This window comes from Carassius auratus, chromosome 6 (genome assembly GCF_003368295.1).
Source record: "Carassius auratus strain Wakin chromosome 6, ASM336829v1, whole genome shotgun sequence".
NCBI lineage: Eukaryota > Metazoa > Chordata > Actinopteri > Cypriniformes > Cyprinidae > Carassius > Carassius auratus.
The window spans coordinates 9,558,764-9,582,208 of record NC_039248.1 but is presented as its reverse complement, the minus strand read 5'-3'; the positions used below and the strand labels follow the sequence as shown (position 1 = coordinate 9,582,208).

Here is a 23,445-nt window from a genome sequence, read left to right as displayed (position 1 = left end):
CAAACATATGGCATTCAAAGAGTACAACTTTTGATTCATCTGACTATATTCTCCCAGTATTTCACAGGCTTGTCTAAATCTTATGCAGAAAACTTTGAATGAGCTTCAACATGCTTTTTCTTCAGCTAAACAGGACATGGCAATTGAGTGCATTACTTACTTATTGTACTTATTGAAACTATTTTACATAAGTCATTAATATGTCCTAATAGTACTAATAAACAGCCAATATGCTAGCAATATACATGCTAATAAGCAACTAGTTAATACTAAGTCGCATAATCTAAATTGGATTACTAGCATGAACAAACTCTTTAACTGTGCATTTCACTGGACATGGCTGATAAGATTCGGAACACGTGTGACAAACACTCTCGTGTGTCCTTTTAGCTTAATCACCTCAGCATCCTGATTGAGGGATTTGCAGCTAACCATGTGTTTCCACACAAAGAAAACTAATCGCTCACGGTCACGCTCAATTTTCAATTAGCGAGAAAAAAGACACGGTTCGGTCTGGACGTATCATAAATCACCACTTAAATCTGGTATGAATACCTTCTGCTGTCATAAGCTGTTGTTCTTAATCACGCAACCACACCTGTTGCTCACTCCCTTATGTGTTCAGATGTTCATGTTTTGAACATTCGAGCCTGCAAACAATAGATAGCCTTAGTAATAGCAGTAAATGGCAGGTACATAAATATCTGTTTGATAATCCTGTGGGTACCGTGACACTATCAACAGGTTTGGGACACATTGCTTGAGCCACATGATGTTCATACCATATAGAGTATACTTATTCATTTCAAACAATTCAGTGCAGTTTTAATTTTTCTCAACTCCTTTTTAATAGTTAAATTAAATTGTATTAATTAAAAAGCATGTCTAATTAATTAAAAACATAAATCAATTAATTACGTTTTTTTCAAAATTTCATGTTTAGGGCCCTATGAAATGTTTAATTTTTTCTTACTAAATCATTTATACTTTTATTGTTACCAAATTCTGTTTTAGCATGTCTAATTATTTGAATGTATAAACAACTAAATTAATTAATACAATTTGTTCTTAAAGTAGCCTTATGAATTTTTTCCCCTCAGAAATTCTGTTGTATATTTACATCTATCTGGTTATCAAATGAAGACATAAAATATTAATTTCATTTATCATTAATCTTTTAATTTTTTGGCAAACAAAGGGGATTTACTATTAAAATGAATACATTGAAGAAATGTTGTGTGATTAATCCTTAAAAAATAATGTTTGTTTCATTTTAGTAGTAGTAGTAGGCTGTGTACATTCTACTGAAAAATAGTAACTTACCGGACTTTTATTTTGACGGGTTGCCACTAACACTTTTACAGTTCTGTGTAAGTGATATGACCCTAGTTTTAATCAAATGATCAGATGCTCATGAAGTGACTCACTGAGCAGTTCCGGTGTTTTTTTTATGTGTTTACATCCTCAGTGAGACGACAGACGCTGAAATCACCTCGAGCGTCAGGCGCAATTCTGTGTAGAAAACATAGACTGTATGGTAGAAAATGAAATTGCGCGTCTGCGCCATACATTAAGTGGTAAGATCAATCCTTATCGGGAAACCCGGCCCTGGGTGAGGATATCATCACATTCTCGCATGGGACAAATCACAATCCTAATTACTATGTATGTACGATAATAATGTGATAAAAATTTAAAATAAAAGTTTGTATCTATTTATGTATATTATGTGCATATTTTTTCGACAAAATATAATGTATAATGTATAAATGTACAATTTCTTATGAAATCTTACTAAATTTAAATGTAGATAATTTCTGTTTTCTAACATTTTTGCAAATACAATTAGATGAATCATCTTTTAGCTGGTGATATATTGCACGCTGTTGGTTAATTATCTAAAACTGCTTCTCAGACTCAGTACAAACTTTTCTAATAGACCTGATTCATCTTATCAGTTAATTGCTAGACTAATTTATGACAAGTGTGTAATAAAATTTTATTAATATAAAATGTGAATGGCGTAATTATATTTGCTAGTTCATAACAATTAAAAAAGTTTTGAAAATAGTAAATCATTTGTACATTTATTTGGGGATTTTTCACTGTCCGAGTAAACTTTCAATTAAATTGAAATTCATTGCATTAAATGCACTTAACACTTCAATAATGGAATGTTTAAGGTAGAATAATCATTTAAATTATTTGTTCTTCCTGTCATTTTAAGGAGACTGTCCAGGTCTGATTTGATTCCAGTGGTAAATTAATGTTAAAACCAAGTGTGCTGCTATTGTTTCTGGGCCTCCTGAACATCATAGACTCACCCCCCAAACTCTCCCCCAATAACCCCCCACCCATTACAGCACCCCTGGTTAAAGCATACACTTATAGCAATTATGCATAATAAGCCAACGTGTAATAAACCTTGTTGTTTTATTGGGGACAGGTCATAAACTGTTGAGCCACACCAAGATTTATGCTTGTTACCCCATTATTCTTTTTTATCAGCATAACTATGTAAACCATTAAATATTTTATAATGTCATTTTTGTATGTGGGTTTGACAAGTCAATTATGTGTTATACAATAAATCATTACCTATGACAAAAATACAGGTCAAAGCTTTATTTAAGCTGGTGTTTTTCAAAATGGAGAAGACTTTTTGAATAGACCAGCTTCTTGACACGATCAATCAGGCTGAATGAACACACTTTATAATATTTGTTCAACATTTACCTGCTTAATTTCATTATGACTAGGCTGCGGCATTACAGAATACACATATGTAGGCTACCTATTATGAACTGCATAACATTTACTCATTTTGTATATTCATTGAAATGTGAACCACACACTGAAGTGGTGTAACTAATACCAGGCTGGCACACAGATCTTTCGTAATATTTCTACATACTAAAGGATTAACCCTATTTAACCATTTTGAAAGAAATGCTGACTTCCCTGCTTTACACTCATCTCATCAAATCATTTGTTTTTATATCATATGTATCTCAAACACATCGAATTTTCTTTAATTTCTAAGAATTTTAAATGATACAGTATGTATTATATTAACCATAACAGTTCAGCTAAAATTTACAAATAAAAAAACAAACAATATAAACCATTCAACCTTTTTTTGTTGTTGCCTATTTTACTTAGTAATAATAATAACATAATAATAATACAAATACAGGAAATATAATAGTAACATTTCATAAATTCCATAAAAAAAAGTTTAAAAAAATAAAAACATGCTACCGCTCTATTTAGCTGGTAGTACTGGAGTATTTATCTGGCAGGGTACTGAAGTGTATCGTCCAGTAGAGGGCGCTGATGCGACTGTTATACTTACAGTCACGCCAGTAGAAGAAGAAGGTCACACGGGGCTCCTGGAGAATTTCGGCACAGCATCAGCATGTTAATTTTTGCTTTCCTGTTTATTTACGTAAGATTATATTGATGCTTGTAACATTTGTTTCTGGGCAAAGATGACCACTCAGGCTGTACGTCTTTTCCGTAAAATGGACGGTCTGTTCGCTGTTTACAAACCGCAGGGAGTTCACTGGAAACATGTTCGTGATAGCATAGAGTCCAATTTATTAAAAGGTAGTGTCTGTGTCACTTCTTGTGAAGTAAATGCTTATAGTTAACGACTATCTTTGTGATATATTATTAGTTAATTTAATTACAAGATTATTAGTATAACTGAAAACTTTAACTCTCTTCTCCTTCAATGCATGCCCTGTCCTCCTCTGAAGCGCTGAACTCCTGTCCTCCTCCTGCTCCTCAGCGTGCGGTGCAGTTCCAGCTTCTGTCCCGTGGAGACAACAGCAGCTCCAAAGATCTCGTATTATCACCCTCTATGGTCCCCACACTGGCAGACCATCCTCTAGGTTAGTGGCTATATATATAGACACACACACACACACATACATATATATGGTTGATGCATAATTGTAAATCAGTCATGCATTGTTACCTTAAAAATGATAACTTTTCCTCTGTAGTGACAGGGCCACAGTTTCATAAGGTTCATGTCGGAGTTGGTCATCGATTGGATGCTTTTTCCTCCGGGGTGTTAGGTGACCAAAAATGTTTAAATCTTACATTTCTAAATGACTTAATTGTGGAATGCACTCTGTGCTAAATTCTCTCATATTTTTACCTCAGTTTTAGGCGTTGGGAAAGGAAATGGAGTGCTGGAGCATCTGTGCAAATCACATGTAACTCGGGTAAAATTATATTTTATATTGCCTAATAATTGTCACATTTAACTGCCATTTTATTTACTTGTTTTCTGCCTGAATTTTTTTCCACTGATTTAATATGAATTCATAGTAAGTGATGATCAAATTTGTACTTTTAGCAGATGTCTAATAGACAATTTTATGCAGGTTGTTGTTATGTTTGTTTTCTTTATGAAGGACTACACACTTGAGGGGGAGTTTGGAAAAGCCACTGATAATTTCACTTACACAGGCCGAGTCATTGAAAAAACCACATACGGTAATGTTTGCATTACAATATCATAACTATCATATTTGTTATGTATAGTACACAGACTAAGAATTTGTAGTAAACTTTGTCTTTATTGTGTAGACCACGTTACCCTGGATAAGCTCGAGAGAGTTCTTGCCATGATACAGGGAGCCAACCAGAAAGCCTTAATTACGTGTGCCACTCTAAGAATATTATTCTAGATATTACATTTCATACTGTTCAACTATGTGTAAATATTTGGTTAAACCATAGCACATCTCTGCGTATGTTATTTTGTCTCTGCGCAGGTATTCTCAGGTGGATCTGAGCACTCAGGAGGCTTACGAGCTTGCAGTGAGGGGTTTATTGTATCCTCATGGTAAAAGCCCACCGATTCTGACTGGTCTGCGATGCATACATTTCAATCCACCACATTTCACACTGGGTTAGTACCCTGAATTATATATTACGTATTTATACAGAAGTTTATGTTTAACATGTGTCCTTTTAACATTTCTTTTCCTCACTTCAAATCAGAGGTCCAGTGTGTGAATGAGACTCAGAAATATCTGCGTAAATTGATTCATGAGGTTGGACTAGAGCTGAGGACATCCGCAGTCTGTTCTGTAGTGCGTCGTACACGAGACGGTCCCTTCAAAGTAGAGAATGCACTCACCCGACAACACTGGACTGCTGACAGCATTATTCAAGCTATTGCTCATTTTAGCAAGACTACTCGCAAAATCAGGAAGTCAGAAATGTACAGGCAGACTGCTGCTCAATCGAACTCAAGCGTAGAGGTCCAAGAGCAAACCAGAAGTCCAACTGAGCAAATAAATTAACAGTATGTCGAACTCGCAAGCTCTACTTCTGATACAGTTGTGGACAGAGAGACACCTGTGACACTGAGCGAGGGGAGAACAAAACATGAAATTAAATGTATCATCTGCCTCATCATGATTTTATTTCTGAATTCTGAGATGTATTTGTCTATTCAATATAACTTATGAATTTGTTATATGATCATCAGTGTGCATCATTAAAACTGTATTTTAGTTATGTTCTCAATTTCATAATTGATAATATTTAGATTGTGTGTGTGTACTTGTTTAGCTTTACTTGTGAGGGCCAAATTTCCACACTTAAATAGAGAACAATTATGACGACTTTTACATGTCCTCAATGGTTAAAAGTCTTATAAAGCAGTTTAATCTTGTTTCTGTTTAAATCTAGTCTCACAGTTTTCTGTGATGGTTATGTCAGGAGTAGGGTTAGGCCATATAAAATATTACTAACCTGATATAAAAAACATGGGAGTCTGTAAGATGTGCTCAAAAATAGAGTGAAACCAGTGTGATGTGATGTGATATTTTCTGCTTTCAAGGACCGAAGACAAACGTATTGAAGTAAATGTAAATGTCTAAATATCGGTTGGACGAAAAGCGTTGCCTAACTACAAAAAAATTATTTCAAAGGGGGAACCCTTGTTCGCTTGATCCGATCCTATACGGACATTTGTAATGAAGAACTCGTTAGCTATAATAGAAATAGTGGGTAGAAAGGCAGCAGGAACCGAGTAGGGCTGTCAAAACGACGGGTCTTGAAATCATCTCTAAATAGGCAGGCATGATTAGTAGCTAAAAATGTATTTTAAATTAAACCGGTTTTTAAGTTTCTAAATTACAACACTCGGCTACAAATAATCGTCCAGGCCACTGCAGAAGTAGCACATCTTCACGTGATACAGGTTGCTTTTCTCATCGCTTCTCGCAATGGACCAAGCACAGTTGTTATTGTTTACTCTGAATGAGGCATTAATGTTGTTGGTTGACATTTGCAATTTATGACAGAATCCTTTCAATTGAAAAATCTTTAATTATTTTATTTTATTATATGATAGTGTTTTTAGGGTTCAAATATCCCCAGCGGCACAAAAACAATCATTGAGATTTAAATGCGTTTCAATGTGGCATTCGGCTTTTGAGCCGCCAGGCGCCCCCTAGAGGAAAACAACTTCTAGTAAGCACACTATTTTCTTTCTATCACCTTGCTTTTCAACCTTACGTTAGCTTCTGTAGGTTATGTGTCATTCCTGTTATCAGAGCATAAGACGTGTCGGTTTCCAGTCGTGTCTGTGATGCGAGGGCCAGTGCGTTGGGTGTTATGGGATGTGAAGGACACCCTGTTAAAGGTCCGCCGCTCGGTTGGAGAGCAGTACTGCCTCGAAGCAGAGAGAGCAGGACTCAAGGTGCCAGCTGCTCAGCTAGAAACTGCTTTCAGACAGACTTACCGGCAGCAATTACGCCTATTTCCCAACTATGGCAGAGCTGTGGGCATGAACAGCCAGGTGTGGTGGACTGGACTAGTGAGGGACACTTTTGCCCAGTGTGCGGTAGATGACCCTGCTTTACTGGACAGTCTAGCCCACAACCTTTATCACAACTTTTGTGGACCAGAAAACTGGGAGGTAAGGGGTATTTTACTTATAAGATATTTTAGCCTTTAAAACTGTTGTTTTTTCTTTCAAAATTATATTGTTTCAATATTTTAAGCGGGTTTTATTACTAATTCCAAAATCCCCTGCAGGGGGCGCTCGTTCAATACACATCTCCACTGCCAGTTATTTCTCGACCTCATAAATTACTAATTGAAACAGATTACATGTAGGCAAGTTCATACTGTTATTTTGAAGTATGCTACACTTACTCTAAAATGAGGAAGATGGATGTTTATAATCTCAGATTGTGTCATCATCAGGTGTTTCCTGATTCTAATAGCACCCTCAAGTTCTGCACCGCTTTAGGACTCGAGCAAGGCGTAGTCTCCAACTTCGACAAGCGTTTGGAAGGGATCCTGAGGGGATGTGGACTTCTCAATCACTTCTCATTTCTGCTGACCTCAGAAGATGCTGGGGTTGCTAAACCAGACCCTGCCATTTTTATCCAGGCACTGGTACGGTGTGGTGTTCCAGCCTCCAGTGTAGTTCACGTTGGGGACCATTTTGTGAAGGACTACCTGACCTCACACTCATTGGGTATTAGAGGTTACCTGCTTGACAGACAAGACTGTCACGGGCACCTTGATGTTCCTCCACAGCATAGATTACAGAGCCTAGATGAACTACCAGCTCGATTAAAACAGGATGCAGACTGAAGAGTGCACACATTTTATCCAGTGCAGCTGATGATTATGTAATGTTGCTGCAGGGTTAAACACATTTTAAATGGACCATATTTTTTCCCAGATGCACGTTTTATTTGATGAAACGAGACGTAAGCTGAAACATCAATGTGGGACAGGAAAACAAAAAAATCATGTTCTTTTAAAAGTTAAGATTTAATAAAACCGTAATTGCCAATACATTATTTTATTGTTAATCTGCCAATAAATTATATATTGTTTGTGAAAATTGTCAGATTGTTACCAGTCATTTGTAGATATAGCATCTGGTAAAATACTGGTCAGATATAGTCCCCAAATATAAAGGTTTGACTGATGGTCTCAGTTACACTCTCTCTCTCGCTCTATGAAGAGTTTATTTGCTAAATTTTCTTATCAAAACATGAGTTTTGAAAATTCTTAAAAATTGATGTTTTTGCAAATGTACTCTTCATATAAAGAAATTAACAATCAATTGTTTAGTGATAAATTGGCAAATAATAACTCGATTACGACTTGTATATAGATTATTAAATAAATTAACCTATAGTTAAAGACAAAAACGCATTAAAACACATTAAATGTCTTGTAATAGACTATGAGGGACATTGTTACTTTAAGTTGGTGTGACAGTTGAACTTTTAAACATTGTTGAACATTTTCATGATATGACTGATAACATCAGCTGAAAAGCAAACAAAATTATTTATATAATATAATTGTTGTTGTTTTTTTTTTTGTACGGATCAGAATATAATTTTTTCAGTGAAATAGTTCAAGACAATAATATTAAAAACAATAGGGGCAGTTTCTGTAGAGAGCTGATATCATTGTTTCAGCGCAGAGGCTGCTGTGGATAGATGGTGAAGGAGATCACATAACCCTCTTATTCCTTCCCATCTGCTTCAGCAGATACCAGCTATGGTTTGATATTAAAAAGAACTGGGGCAAAAATGAGAATGGCAAAAATACAATAAGATGATGATAATGCTCTTCAATTATTGTGGAATTTCCATAAGATGAGAAGATTTTGAAATGAGGGCAAACACCAGCAGGACAGAGACGGTGAATATTGTCCCCGTACAGAGTCGCTGTTTCCTGCTTGTTTCCTCAGGTGATGTTCACATAATCGACACTAGAATACATCCGCTCTTTTGTGGTATCTCGCTGCTCCATAAGTGTATTGTGTATATTGCTGGAGTTCCCTAAGCAGAGCTCTTAAAACAAAGCTGGCTTTGGAGGATCAGCCAGTCGGCTATGAGGGGCTGTGCTGCAATCCAATTGAAAAGCTTAATGGGATTAAGAAACCCATCAACAGAGGATCGTGGTCGAAGAAGCAAGGGAGAGGAGATCGAGGTTAAGAGCAGTTAAGATGAAATATGCAAAATAAGAACCTTTCAGTGAACAGTTCCACTAAAGAACAATTGTATATTTAGTGTGAGGATGGATTTAATCTAAAATAACTTTTTTTGCTGTGGCAAAGTTCCATGGATGTTAAAGGCTCTTTATTGGCATCTATTTAGCAAGTAAGGGTTCCTTTCAGGGAAAAACTACTTGCTCTACAAATAAATAAAATGGAATAAAATATGTGGAGAGAAATGAAGCCAAAATAAGGTATGAGCACAGAAAGTAAATTACAAATAAAAATACTCGCGCAATGTCCATCACACAGGCACTTTGCATCATGTGGTCACTCATGCGCAAGCTTAACTGCTCTCAGCCATGATCTCTAGGGGCCTTCCCCTCAACTCACAAAAGGTTTAGCCAAACAAACAAATAAATAAATTGGCAAGTAAGTAAATAAAAAGCTTAGCTTCACCTGCAGCAAAAAGAGCACTCTGACTCTTTGTTTGACCCTTTTAAAATATTCAGATGACAGAGGATACATATGGACATAGCGGTTTATAACTTAGCAGGAAGGAAGAGTGTGCTTCATAAAAGATTAATGAAACAAGAAATTACGATAAAAAAAGAATCCGGTCCAGTCCAAAAATTTGCTGCACTTTGTGATATTTGGAAAAATATGCAAACTTAGACAAAGAGCTCATAACACTCAACAAAATGTCATACAGTCAAGCAAGTAACAGTCTTATTGGAATCATCTGACTTTTACCTTCATGCTTGACTGATGATTAGTGATAGTCAAGAAAACATTGCATTCTCCATATACAGAACAACCAAAAATAATATTCACACACATTATTTACAAAGCATTTTTCCCAACATGAAACAAGACAGTACTGAGAACGACGGATGGTGTTTACAGTATATCATACATAAATGTCAGTCAGTAAGCAGTCACCGGGTTTAAAACAGGGTTCAATTGGAACGAAGAAAGAGATGCGACACCAAACATCATCTCTAGTCTAAGGCCAATTCATCTTAGTCTATGAGTGTGACATCATCATAACGGATGGCTGCAATTCTACATCTGAAAATTATGCAATGACTGAATGTTACAAAACTGTTCAGTCTGAAATGTCCAATGCTTACATTACCTTTTTAACCAAAGCAAAGACCAAAAAAGAAAAAAAAATCTTGCATTTGATATATCTGACGTTTAACACTCAATTACATACATTTTCTTTCCTGTCTTTCCACTCTCAATCACTCATTTCTCAGGAATTTTATATGCACTCCTTATACAATCACATTTGTTTGTTTATATAATAAATGTTTATAATAAAGTTACATAATAGGATCAATAAATATAGATCAGCAATCCTGAATCTGTTCTTTCAGACTGATCAAAATCATTCACATAGACGACAACTCAAATGTTGCCCATGCTAACACTTAGATGACTCTTGGGATCGTTATATCAAATATTTCATGAATCTTCACACAGTGATCAGACTTCAAATGCCTCCATGATCTCAAAACAGAACACAACCAAATCATTTTGCATCACAGTTGTTTTTTTGTACTAAATCATTCCGAGAAGGGTTTTAATTAAATAAAACATGCAATGGCATATTTTATATACTTGTACTAGCACCACATTTTGACATTCCAAAATAAAGATATATAAACCCTCTGCCCTTAAGGGTCAATCAACATTTGTAGTATAACATGAGATTGGCCAATTTTGGGGACAGATAAGACAAAGAAAACAAAATCAACATAAGGATTAAAATATTTCAGTGTAAAAGTTTCCATATGACTTATAAGCATAAGTTAATAAGGACAATGTGCATCAAACCTAAAATGATTTGAGCCTCTGTATGCATATGTGTGCCCCAATAAACATGAGAATGGTGCACTTTAGGATACAGTGAAGTATTTTATTCCTCAAGTGAGTTATTCCACAAACATCCATCATGGAAAACCCAAGTGTATTCACAATGCGTTTGAAATGTACATCACACAAGTGCACAGTGAAATAAGTGTAATTATGTGATCAGATAAACAAGCATCCAATCATAGGCTGCCATATGTGAACATGCAGATGTTATGTGACGTCATACCGTGACTAAAAATAGTGAACATACTGAGGCTCCGTTTACAAACCATTTACCCAACTGATGTTGACATAACTTTGACAGCACATTATATGAACAAGCACTTTTTGTGCATGAAGAAAATAGTGTTGGATTTGAGAACCTATGCATAACTTTAAGTTACATGTCAAAATTTTGATTGCCCCCCCCCCCATACATTTTCAATATTTTTTTTATTAAAAAACAAAATAATTAAAAGTGCTATAATGTGTAAAATATATTATTTGTCCCTCAGAGCCAGCTAAAGTGTCTTATGTTTGCTGTTAATATATGAAAGATTACGATGTTTTTAATCAACATTATAAGGAGATCAAGCTAAAAATAAATTGGCAAAAGAGTCTGTGGTAGTTTTAATATTACTATGCTACCTGACTGACTTAAACGTTATCTCCCATTTTTTATCCATTAACGTGATACAGAAAATAATGTGATATTATATCCCTGTTAAAAAGTATATATTAAACTACTTTTTAGTGAGTCTCACATCCCATTAATGCCATACTATAAGTGTTTTGCTTATAATAAACATTTTAAAAGACAAAAATAGGGAAAATGTTGTCTTACACATCAGTCAGAATATTTATAGCTTTAAGATAAGCACTGTTAGTAAGAATGTTTTCTTTAAAACCTCTCTCATAGTTTTCAGTTTCAGATCAGTTTTTGTGGCCATCAATCTGTATCTAATTCGAAATGGCCCTGTCTTTACATCACTGGATCCTGTAGTTGAGCTCCATCTAGCTTGTTCTGAGTGCTTCTTTCAGAGTTTCTTCGTTTTTGAGCTCTATCTTTAACTCTTGTCATTGCTGTTGTTGTTGCAAAAAATATCCTTTTTGGAATGACACAGTCTGTCTGAATGTAAAGTTCCATGTATGAGTTCTCCCACTGCCCACATCGAAATGCTCTCAATATGTGCTGCGCTTACCAGCTGTGCCAGTCTGAGAAACGTAGTCATAGGAAAGTCCAGGAGTAAGATGGAAGATTTTGTGGTCTCAGTTTTAAGAGAGCACCTGCATGAGCTCCAGAAAACGCAGGTCAAACCACTGCATGAAAAAAATCAAATGAAAAATAAAATCATTAAGTCATTACAAGCAATGTAGAAACCTTTTTGTTAACATAATAAGATTCTAAGAATAGGGAAAGCAAAGGGGTTGATCAAACTACTCCAAAACACTTTATAAATACCTTGTGCATAAGGAACATTTTCTGATGACATGAGAAGACAAGATGGAAGTGGAAGAGAAAATTTACAAAACATACACACGTTAGACAAACATGACACAGAGTTGTACTTCAAAAACAGATTACTGATGCAAATGTATTGATATGTTACTGTGGAAACAGCCACAGTTCCATCTAACAATTAGAAGTGCCTGACGATGCTGACAAAGTATGTGACAATGTACTGTTGACAAATCTAATTAAAGGTTTGCAATACTCGGTCAACAAACATGATTGTGAGCAGACAGACAAGAGATAACTGAGGGTATTTGTATGGACAAAATTCCAGCAATTCCATTTCTAGATGTATAATTCTGTCTGGGCATATTCAGTTCCTCCAGTGATTATATGTAATCTGCCCACTAAGACAAGGAACATATACTCACAACATAACATGAAAATGCGTCCAGGCTAAAGTTTAGACACGTTTGATGAATTGTTTTTAAAAATAATTTCATTTTAAAACTTATATTTTTGAAAACATTTTTGTAGACAAATGTAAAAGATTTCTACATGTGATTTTCTTAAGATTTTTTATTTATTTATTTTCTGTTCAAATGTTTGGTATCAGTAATGTTTTTGAAAGCAATTAATACTTTTATTCTGCCAGGACAGTAGACGGGAAAGACTTTTAAAGGGGTCATATGTCATATGATGTGATTTCAAGTTTTCCTTTCTCTTTGGAATGTTACAAGCTCTGGGTGCATAAAGAAGATATTCTTTATAAAAGTTAAGACACAACCCCCTAAAACGTCTCATTCTAACACCCCCCACGACTATGTCACAATGTGGGAAGATTTGCATAATGCAGGCCAAATGTTCACACAAAGAAAGAAGGCATAACTTTTATTCTCGGTGTTGCCAACGGCGCCATGTTGTAGAAACGCTGTGTTTCGTTGTGAAAGCTAAGCTACTTTGTTTGGCCTTCTTCCAAAAGAGAAAACAATAGCAATCAGTGGTTAAGATGTATTTACAACACTGTTCCAGAACAGTTCAAGCCAAATATTCACATGTGTCCTGTGCATTTTGCGGAGGACAAGGATTATTTCCTGAACCAGTAGCTTACGATGCCGGTGTCTGTTTCTATAAAGTAGGGCAGTTCCAACTTCTGAAACATAGTCTGTAAGTACATTTTCATATTTAAAGGATTTGCCACTGATGATTCAAACGCGAGTTTTGATCAGTGTACTAGAGTAGCACTACTTGTTTGTTGTTTCACCGATCACAAATGCAGACATGGTTTCATGCTTACACAGCACGATACGCAACGCAACGGGTAAAAAGACAGTGGATGCAACAAATGCCTCGTTTACTATGGGTTTTATTGATGTTGTCTCATGGTAGCGCCATAAATGCCTCTATCTTCGTGCAAATAATTTGTGGTCCAGCTTCACCAACAGAAAAAGTAAGAAGTATTTTGTAATGAATCTTAGCAAATCTCCTTTCCTAATAATGTGCTATGAATGCGGCAATGAATACGGCTAATGTAAACAGTCTCTCTGAGAGCAGCTCAGAAGAGAGCATTTAAAGAAAAATGCTACAAAACGAGCTGTTTTTGACAGGGTAAAAATTTTTTTTAGTTTTTAACCAAATTTTAACCAAACTATGTTACAGACTTTTCATTAAGACCCTAAAGAATCATAACAACTTGTGGAAAATGGGAATCTGATGACCCCTTTAAATGCCTCACACATATGCTGGTCTCGGTATGCAAACACCCCGTTGCTGATCATAATTAGACACCACATGACACTTAACACATGACACTACAACTCAGCAAAAAGTTGTGTAAAAAGGGAAATGTAACACCAGAATACCTGTTTCTGAGTGACAGCAGGATGTCCCACTCGTCAAAATACTCCTAGGCTTCTTCGACCAACATGAAATGGTGTTACCTCGCCCACAACCACCCCGTCTCCACCAACAACTAGAGAGACAATGTGTAAACTCTATATATGACCTTTTTTTCCTTCCACCAAATTTTTTATTGCACAGTTAATTAAACAAAGACAGATATAAAACCACACAAATAACCTGTTCTTGGGAAATTATGATACATGCAGGAATACTAATCAGATTCCAAAAAATTGGGTACTTTTCATTTGATTTTATTACTTTCTAAATTGCTATATTAAGCACCAAAACAGTTTTCAACATTGATAATAATAAGAATTTTTTCTTGAGCATTAAGTTAGCATGATGATTTGTGAAGGATCCAGTGACACTGAAGACTGGAGTAATGACATCTTTGCCATCACAGGAATAAATTACATTTTAAAGTGTGTTAAAATAGAAAATAGCTCTTTTCAATTGCAATCCTATTTCACAATATTACCATTTTATTGTATTTTTTTGTTAAAAAAAAGTTAATATTAAATACAGATTTAAATGGGTGCTAAATGAATAATACTCACTTTAGTAAAGTGCAGAACAGTACGAGTAGAACACTGCCCACCACACACAACACCAGCATGGAGGCCACAGTCTGCTGCCTGTGGTTAGACGCCACCACAGCCAAGAGATCTGCATGTTCGCATCGCATACCCACAAAGCCAGGATGACATCTACACAAACAAGGCTGACTTATTATAATTGAAAAAGAGGGTTTTAGAAAACTAAAGACAAATATGAAAAAATGCATGGGAAATCATAAGTATATTCAATAGATTTAAGTATTAAGCATTTATTTCCCAAATTAGGAATCTGCTAGTATCATGTTCATAAAATCAATCAAATTCAAATTGACTATAATTAATTTGACAATTTGAGATGAACTACGACATACAGATGTGGACACAGAGAAAACAGTAAACTACTTGACAACAGTAGGACTCAGACACAAGCACCAACACAGATCTGAATACTGCTATTCAGCCACATTTATAAACGGAAACGCAATTTAGGAAAAAACATGCTTTTCTTGACAAGGAAAAATTAACAAAAATGTCATAATTTATCAAAAATGCATCAATCAAAATGCATGTCAGTCCGTTTAGCATCATTTTTATGTAAAAATATGTTTGTGTTTTTTTTTTTTTTTAATCTGACCTCAACTACAATCACAGTGATCAAGATTCAAAGCATTTCACTTCCTATAAAAACTGCAACAGCAATGCTGACAGAGACAGCATTAAATAAAACATAAAATAATTTTCCAGTCTCTATAACCTATAGCAACTAAAAATATATATGGCAGAAAATAAGACTGCTTGGACATATAGATGTGTTTTGATTGCTTGAAAACGATTGTTGTTAATTATCAAATTTAAAAAATGTGAACACTGGATTGTTAACACACTAGGGGTAGACAGAACACAGGAAAAATACATGGAACAAAAAAATCTCATTCAATTTGAAAAAAAAAAAAAAGACAATATTATAACTTACATGCATGCAGGTGTTTCCTCCAGTATGAGAAAGCGGCATGTGCCATGAAAACAGAAGTGGCTGTGGGAGTCCGGGCAGTCATCGAAGTGAGAGTGGACAGCGGCTGCTATAAATTCTTCAAGAACAGAATAAACAAGCTGGTTTCAATATGGGCATAAACAACAATTTCTTGTTTAATAAAATATACATGAAGATCTATGCAAGAATTACTTAAAAATGTATTTGCTAATTTTATGCCTAATGACCAATAATAATACCACTGCCCATTATCTCAGTTCTATCACAAAAAACTCTCTGAAGATTTTAGCATGGTGATGGATATGACAACGTTAACGTATTTGGTCTTGGCAGGACAGATCTGCTACAGTACTGAATTGCTGCGCAGGTTGGTTATTGCTGTTGTTGTAGATTATTGCTGCTGTTGCTGCCGCCAAGTAAATACAGGAACTTGCTACTGCCAATACGGTGCTGTGTGACATTTAAGACATACTGCTGCAGCACAAGCAGCATTTTTAATAACAAGATCTATACAGGTGGAGCTGGGGAAGGTGGAGGGTTTTTAGAGCAAATCTACTGGGATACACCAAGCCGACTGTTGTTGCCTTAATTGTCCATATCAGCAGCTATAAATAGTATATGTTCACCATTCAAAAGGAGAAACCAAAACTAGGATATATGAGATATACGCAGATATACGAAACCTAAACAGGAGCAGCGCTTGCTTATCATTTTGAATATGTAAGCGGCTCATGTTGTTATGAAAATATTCACATATTGGAATGGGAAAGATCAAGTAACATTTGGCCTTCTGTCAGTGCTGCCTTCACTTACTTACTTATTTTCATAATTTCCGCTTTATTCTCGGAAACTAAACTTAGCATCAAATCAGAGTTATCACTCGTACCAACATGTTGAATCAGGCAAACTGCCACAGACATGAGAAACACAACAAACAAACTAGCCTGACAGATGTTCACCGATGACTGACCATTGGCTTGGCGTGTCCCAGGCTTAAAAGCAGGCAGTAAAATGCTCTAGTGGATGCTAACTAGCTATTTAAAGCAGCAAGTTTATTCGCCGTGTATGCAACATGAATGAATCAGATTATGCCCAGAAGTTTAAAGCTGTGAATGTCATTTTGCATTAACGACCCATCAGTCTGCGCCATCTAGAGTTTCATGACAGAACTTTGGCATTTCAACAAATTTAGGAACAGCACATATGATTACTTCATCATTACTGACCCCACTTTAACACAAACAGAATTATCTACTAATATTACATTTCCAGCCTTTATTATCATCAAGGCTAGAGCCAAATTGGTGATGTTTTGTGAAAGGCATCGGTGGAAACTGAAGAAGTGGAAAGAAGGAAAGCAATTCCATGGTCTCAGCCAATCAGAATTAGAGGATTTTATATTATCTGGAAGACCGCAGTCCTTTAGATTTTATTTTTTTCAAGACTCGCCTATTTCTCAGACTCTACTCAGACTCCTAAGATGCACTTTTGATCTGAAGAAAGTACAAAAGCAGACACAGTGTAAAACAATAAAAAGCAAGACTTAGCCAGGACTACAGATCAAGATCTGAGGGGCTTTCTTGAAATTGACAGATTCCCGTTTCTAATCATTGTGAGCTTTGTCTACAAGATAAAAACTGTCTGGAGTATAATGAATAAATAATAAATACATTTTTAATGGACAATGACTAAAATATTCTTTCTTTGTTTTAGCAGCCTAGTATTACCATGTGTCCACTTCTAGCATTTTTTCATGAACGGAGGAAGAAATCTAAACTGTTTATTTATTTATTCATTTTTCAAAACACGGTCAATGAAAATACTTAGTTATTACATATTTCTTGCGTATTCTATCAAACATCTAAGTGTAAAAGATTAACAAAAAAAAAAAGAAAAAAATGTAGGATGGGGGCTTGGGGGGGGGTCTGTTGTGGATAGGATTTTGAAATATGGCCATTGCACTGAAAAATGAATACACCTTGCAGTTGATTGTTGAAGGAAAGGGTTGGCAGACAAAATAATTGGTGGTGTATATGGAATACATTAATTCTTTTTCAGAAAAATATACATTTGATTTCAGTCTATAAGGCCTAAATGAGTGGAGCATAAAGAAAAAGGCAGACAGAGCATACTTTTGACACGTGTAGTAGTAGTGGTTGTCGTCGTGCTGGTGGTGGTGGTTGTGGTAGTGGTAGTAGTAGTTGTTGTTGTGGTTGCAATGGTCGTTGTTGAGGTAGAATTCTCTTGCACCTGCCCATATGTAAAAAGGGAGCCTAAAAAATCAAACAGCACCATATATTTTAAAAAAAAAGTACTACATTGAAACTCTAATATTGTTGAGAACAGCTAAGTAGATTATGATGAGGTGTTCAAAAAACTATTCAAATACAACTACTACTGACTCTGTAAAATCTAGTATTGTGAACACCTTACCCAAATGTGAAAATGAGGATCCAACAAAGTCAAAAATTGCCAGACTCATGACCGTTACAGCAATGAGAAAACAGCGGAACAACAGCATCACACACTAGAGAGAAAAAGGCTTGAGTGGCGTCCAGCGCAAATGAGAAATAGCTACTTAAAACCCACTTGCTTTAGACTTTAGCCCTGGAACATCAGTGGGAGTAACTGACTTCTGACCTTCAGTCTATTTTAAGAGCTGCTAGAGAAAGACTGGGTTAAGATAAAATTAAAGTGGATTTGTGATGCGGATCTCTCCGCATACACAGGTAAGACACTGTCAAAGGAATCCTTGTCGTGTGCTTAATTCACTTGTACATTTACAGAAATGACAGAACCACCACAAATCACAAAATGTTTCACTCTGCTCAAAATGTTAGCAATATCCAGTAAGACAGTTTTAAGGCATCATATATGCATAGAATTGCACTGCAATGAGCTCAGTGAAAATAAATCCAACATGACAGTCGAGATAAGAAAATGTTTATTATAAATAAACTTAATCAATACTGAAAGTTCTGATATGCTTTTTAGAATATTGTACCATTAGTGTAGCAATACACTAATGGCAAACCAAACTACTGAAAACAATTAGGGCTGTGCAAAAATTGAAGAAAAATGCGATATGCCATAACTCTATAAACTTGATAAAATAATCTGATAGTCGATATGTGATACGATAATGCTTAAAGTGCCACATTTTCAGTTGAAGCCATTTTACTCCGCTGTTATGGAGTCAGTTGTGTGAACTTCTATAACTATCTTTTTGGGTGAACTATCCCTTTAAGAGGTGGATAAAGCTCAGTCTGATTCTAATATAAATAGCATACGTTTCACTTTTTTGTGAGAAGAAAGCACCCCTACAACAACTTTTGAAAGTGACTATGACTCTAGTATTACGTAATGTCATTTTAACATGAGTTTATGAACTGAATAATAAAAAAGGAAAAATACAACACTGCTTAGTATTTACAATTCAATATGCACTGATTCTTATTTGAGCTACAAAAGTTATTAAGGTAAGAGCAATGAATGATTTTATCTGTGTCTTTTGTTAATGGCCCCAAATATTGCAAGCCGTAGCGATATGCATATTGTTATATGTAGATTTGCGATATTTCGATATATTGCACAGACCTACATCAAATCAACATTGTGGCAAGATTTTGAAATCAGCTTGATTTGCATGTTTTGACATGTTTTTTTAATTTTTTTTATTTTGATGTCAAACCAATGTCTTTTTGACATAATTTACCCGCAGGGTTGTGCTTGTACCACAATTATCACCGCTTGGAGCTAAAAAATGTTTTAAAGATTGACAGTCTGCACATACACACACATATATATATATACATATATATACATATACATATGTGTGTATTATTTTTAAGTAAAGGCCATGCATACTGATACAACATCTGTCACTAAAATGACTTGAAAGAGTCTGGGACCTCAAGGCATGTTCTTATTCTTTGTGCACAGGGGCTTTATGAAAATCCCTGTTAAATGAGAGGGTACTGTGTTTCATTGTGAAGTAAAACTGCTCAGGAAAGCTTGTCAGTTTACAATAATGTTTTGTTTTTCCACAGCCCATGCCGCGATAACAATTAAATCATAAATACATTGATAAACTGACTAGATTAAACTCTAGTCTGAGAATTGTTCAGTTGGACATATTTGCAGCATAAAAAGAGTTTGAACCAGGTCACACCAATGCCATTCTTCCTCCATCAATCAATATTTAAAATACAAATTATGAATATTCAACAGAAAAATTAATTTCTGATAGTAAACATTTCTATCTTCTATGGAACACAAAAGGTGATTTACAGCAGAATGCTGGAAACCAAATAGTTTAGGTGACTATTCACTTTCATTGTAAGGACAAAAACACAGAGACATTTCTCAAAATATCTACATGTGAAGTAAGTCACAAAATTTTGTACCAAGACGAGGGTAAATAATTAATTACAGAATTGAACCCTTTTTTATCATTGCAAGGATATTCCTACTTGAGGGTTTACATACCAAACTCCATTCGTTAAACATCATTGTACCAAAACCACTTACTGAGATAATGGTACATTTTCTAGCCTACTGGAAAGATGAATAAAACAGGTGCTTGCAATACAGATACAATTACTCAGTAATTAAAATTAGCTATTTATAAGGCATCAAGTCAAGTCAAATCCAATCTAATTTATTTGTAAAATTGTTTTCATAAGAAATTCATACTGTAATGTCAATGATTTACCATAGAGCATCCTGCATCAGACAGGTTTAAAAATATCCAGTCATGATGTAATGCACAAACATTTGCTTAAAGGGTTCTTATGATGCGATTCAAGCTTTCCTTTCTCTTTGGAGTGTTACATGCTCTTGGTGCATAAAGATCTGTCAAGTAGCAAAGACTAAAGTCGCAAAACCAAAGAGATATTCTTTACAAAAGTTAAATGTCAACCACACACCCTCTAAATGGCTCGTTCTAACACACCCCCACATGGCTACGTCATGGTGTGGAAAGATTTGCATAACACCACCAAAATGTTCACGCAAAGAATGAATGCGTAACTCTTGCTGCATTCACGCCATATTGTAATTACAGTAATTTTGAGGTGACAGTATGTGACGTTCTACTCAGAACTGTTCATGTTCTCAGAATTATGCTTTTCTACGAAAATCAACTCCTAAACAGAGCCTGTGGTGGTTAGGTGGTACAGCGGTCAGGAGGTACCAGGTCGTAGCTCTCAGAAAACTCCCGGTTCACCAGTTGTGATTACGAGTTCTACGAGGACCAGAATACTTTTTACATATTGGAATCTCGTAATTACGGGAATGTTGTAAAATCGCCAGATCGACTTTCAAGTGAAACTACTTTATTTGGCCTTCCAAAAGAGGACACAACTAGAAATCAGTGGTTAAGATCTATTTACAACCAAATATTCACATGTATGCAATGCATTTTATGGAGGACTGTTTCCTGATCCTGGGAGAGAAGACTACAATGCCCGCTGTTCTTACTCACAGACTGTAAATATGTTTACATATTTAAATAATTTGCCATTGATGATTCAAATGCGAGTTTTGAGCAGTGTAGAGTAGCGCTTGTTGTTTGCCGTCTCTCTTATCACAAATGCAGACATATGCAACGCAATGCATAAAAAGACAGCCGAAGTCATTATAATCAGTAATTATGTCCCCACTGGATGCAACAAATGCCTCATTTGTAATGGGTTGTATAGTTTTTGCCTCATTGCGCCAGTATGGTAAGGGGTTTAACATTTCCGTTACACGCTTGAGGTATTTGGCCAATCAAAATGCACTGTATAGCTGACCAATCAGAGCACACCTTGCTTTTCTGACAAATGAGCTTTCTAAAAATCCATGTGTTTCAAAAAGTCGGGGCATAGAGGAAAAACAATAATATACAGTATGTGGGGAAAAAAGTTTTTTTTGAACCTTAATCCGAATAAACGCATTTCATTACACCAAATACACAAAGTTATTTTTAGTAACACCATATTATCACTTTAATATTAAAAGCACAGAAAGCAACAACACATTATGTCCATCTGATATTAAAATTCCTTTAATCTTTACAGAACTTTTCTCACTGAAATGGTTTGCTGAGTTAAGAACTTGCCTTCATTGTAGAAACAAAGCCATAAAAGATGGAAGGTAAAGAGTGGCTCTATATTTAAACTAAGCTCTGTTAACCTTGTTAATGACAGCAGCAAGACTCCCGAGCCAAAGAAGCTGCTAGACAAAAAAAGGACAGCAAACCACTGTTTCTTCAGTGCCTTGGATAAACACTGACAGGACATTCTTCACACTATCAAATCTGCACGACAAAGCAGAATAATTATATAACATTAGCCTTTCATTGCTTATTATGAGAATGAAATGGTGGGTGTCAGGAGAAAAGTGGACCCTAATATTATTATTATTTATATATATATATATTTATATATATATATATATATATATATATATATATATATATATATATATATATATTGATGAATAGAGTGTCAAATCACGATGCTAAAAATAAGGTTATTTACAACTCTCAGATTCAGTTCAACCTCTGAATGAAAAAGATTCTGATAGATAGATTCTTAGATTCTGACTAAGTTTCCACTTGAGGCAATGTGGGTTGTTTAGGCTAAACTTTTTCATACATTTAACTCTAATATTTTGCTTCATTAATTGACGTATTATTTACATTTGAGTACCATGATAAACATAATAAAAGTAAATTGAATGAACACAACATCAAATACTTTAACTCACCGGTGAGAAGGAATATTGTATCCCAAAAAGCACGATACATCATTATAAGGCGTTTCAATCACTTGTTGTTGGAGGATTTGCAGCGTCGTCTCTTATTTTAAATCATTTATCTTTGTCAACATAGATGAAGGCACGTTCGTATTCTTTAGATTGGCCAATATTATTGATAGTCCGCTGCACAGGTTAGAAAACTGACTTCCATAGTAAAACTGTGTATGTCTTTCTTCATAGCTTCATGTGTCCTACTCGACAAAAGACGCCATGCGTCAACTCAGGTATTTTGAACTTGACGTCAAACTTGAGCAACGCCGTCTTACCACTGACGTCATATGAAGCCCTATCTATATATTTAGTTCTAATTCACTTTCACGATAAAGATAATAAAACATTGTTAACTACAAAACCCCGTTACTAATACACTCCTAAATCACTCCTAGCACAGAACCCTTTTCACACCATTGACATCCTTCTGTTGTGAGCGCGTGCTTGTGTCATGCGTGTGCGCTCGTGTGATTTAAAGACGTGCGTTGATGGAGATCTGATAGTGTTTTAACATATTTTGTTTAGACCTGTGTACCTTTTTTTCTCGATGTAAGTTATTTTTTTAAATATGCAACAAAAACAAAAACAAAAAAAGGTTGACTGCGTTTATTTTCAGAACTAACTACAGAGTGAATTAAGGGTTGAGATACAGCTCCTTATTATTGGTAGCCATATTGATTTATACCAGGTTAAAATGATTCCTCAAGACTGGATTGATTTGGTTGATCATTCTTAAGTGTCTGCTTTTACAACACTTATTGGAAGAACCCAAATGTCCACAGAGGTCTTAGGTCAGTTATGCATTTCTTTGTGTTACCTAAACTGGTCTGAAGAGATTTTTGAACTGATCCAAATAATGTATTAAATGCTAATTTATTGATAGGGC

At 35.4% G+C, this 23,445-nt stretch overlaps 3 protein-coding genes across 6 annotated transcripts; 2 read left to right on the top strand and 1 right to left on the bottom strand.

The window, feature by feature from the left end:
- The first annotated feature begins 3,348 nt into the window (after window positions 1-3,348).
- On the top strand, window positions 3,349-5,542 carry trub2 (TruB pseudouridine (psi) synthase family member 2). The gene is made up of 8 exons (XM_026260883.1): window positions 3,349-3,609; window positions 3,762-3,896; window positions 4,011-4,085; window positions 4,174-4,235; window positions 4,428-4,509; window positions 4,603-4,675; window positions 4,791-4,927; window positions 5,020-5,542. The coding sequence occupies exons 1-8, from the start codon at window positions 3,492-3,494 to the stop codon at window positions 5,322-5,324; spliced, it is 987 nt and encodes a 328-aa protein (XP_026116668.1). The 5' UTR covers window positions 3,349-3,491; the 3' UTR covers window positions 5,325-5,542.
- Window positions 5,543-5,692: 150 nt separating this feature from the next.
- Window positions 5,693-8,919, top strand: LOC113095318 (haloacid dehalogenase-like hydrolase domain-containing protein 3). Its single transcript, XM_026260886.1, has 3 exons — window positions 5,693-6,501; window positions 6,585-6,949; window positions 7,240-8,919. The coding sequence occupies exons 2-3, from the start codon at window positions 6,620-6,622 to the stop codon at window positions 7,633-7,635; spliced, it is 726 nt and encodes a 241-aa protein (XP_026116671.1). The 5' UTR covers window positions 5,693-6,501; window positions 6,585-6,619; the 3' UTR covers window positions 7,636-8,919.
- A 308-nt stretch (window positions 8,920-9,227) lies between these two features.
- On the bottom strand, window positions 9,228-22,983 carry LOC113095282 (protransforming growth factor alpha-like). 4 transcript variants are annotated; one of them, XM_026260866.1, is made up of 8 exons: window positions 22,518-22,983; window positions 18,198-18,291; window positions 17,897-18,037; window positions 15,747-15,861; window positions 14,774-14,923; window positions 14,177-14,286; window positions 12,324-12,344; window positions 9,228-12,181 (listed from the first exon to the last, which is right to left on the bottom strand). In XM_026260866.1, the coding sequence occupies exons 2-8, from the start codon at window positions 18,283-18,285 to the stop codon at window positions 12,174-12,176; spliced, it is 633 nt and encodes a 210-aa protein (XP_026116651.1). In that variant the 5' UTR covers window positions 18,286-18,291; window positions 22,518-22,983; the 3' UTR covers window positions 9,228-12,173. The 4 variants fall into 4 exon arrangements, with proteins under 4 accessions (XP_026116651.1, XP_026116656.1, XP_026116645.1 ...); XM_026260871.1 differs by lacking the exon at window positions 12,324-12,344; XM_026260860.1 differs by lacking the exons at window positions 9,228-12,181; window positions 12,324-12,344 and having other exon boundaries at window positions 14,055-14,286.
- Window positions 22,984-23,445: the final 462 nt, after the last annotated feature.

Coding starts and splice junctions, on each gene's coding strand:
- trub2 (XM_026260883.1), top strand. CDS start 3,492: ATGACCACTCAGGCTGTACGTCTTTTCCGTAAAATGGACGGTCTGTTC. Junction 3,610..3,761: donor AGAGTCCAATTTATTAAAAG/GTAGTGTCTGTG, acceptor CCTCCTCTGAAG/CGCTGAACTCCTGTCCTCCT. Junction 4,928..5,019: donor TCCACCACATTTCACACTGG/GTTAGTACCCTG, acceptor ACTTCAAATCAG/AGGTCCAGTGTGTGAATGAG.
- LOC113095318 (XM_026260886.1), top strand. CDS start 6,620: ATGCGAGGGCCAGTGCGTTGGGTGTTATGGGATGTGAAGGACACCCTG. Junction 6,950..7,239: donor GTGGACCAGAAAACTGGGAG/GTAAGGGGTATT, acceptor TGTCATCATCAG/GTGTTTCCTGATTCTAATAG.
- LOC113095282 (XM_026260860.1), bottom strand. CDS start 18,285: ATGCTGTTGTTCCGCTGTTTTCTCATTGCTGTAACGGTCATGAGTCTG. Junction 14,924..15,746: donor GAGGAAACACCTGCATGCAT/GTAAGTTATAAT, acceptor TTGTTTGTGTAG/ATGTCATCCTGGCTTTGTGG. Junction 14,287..14,773: donor CTGTTCTGCACTTTACTAAA/GTGAGTATTATT, acceptor TTGTCTCTCTAG/TTGTTGGTGGAGACGGGGTG.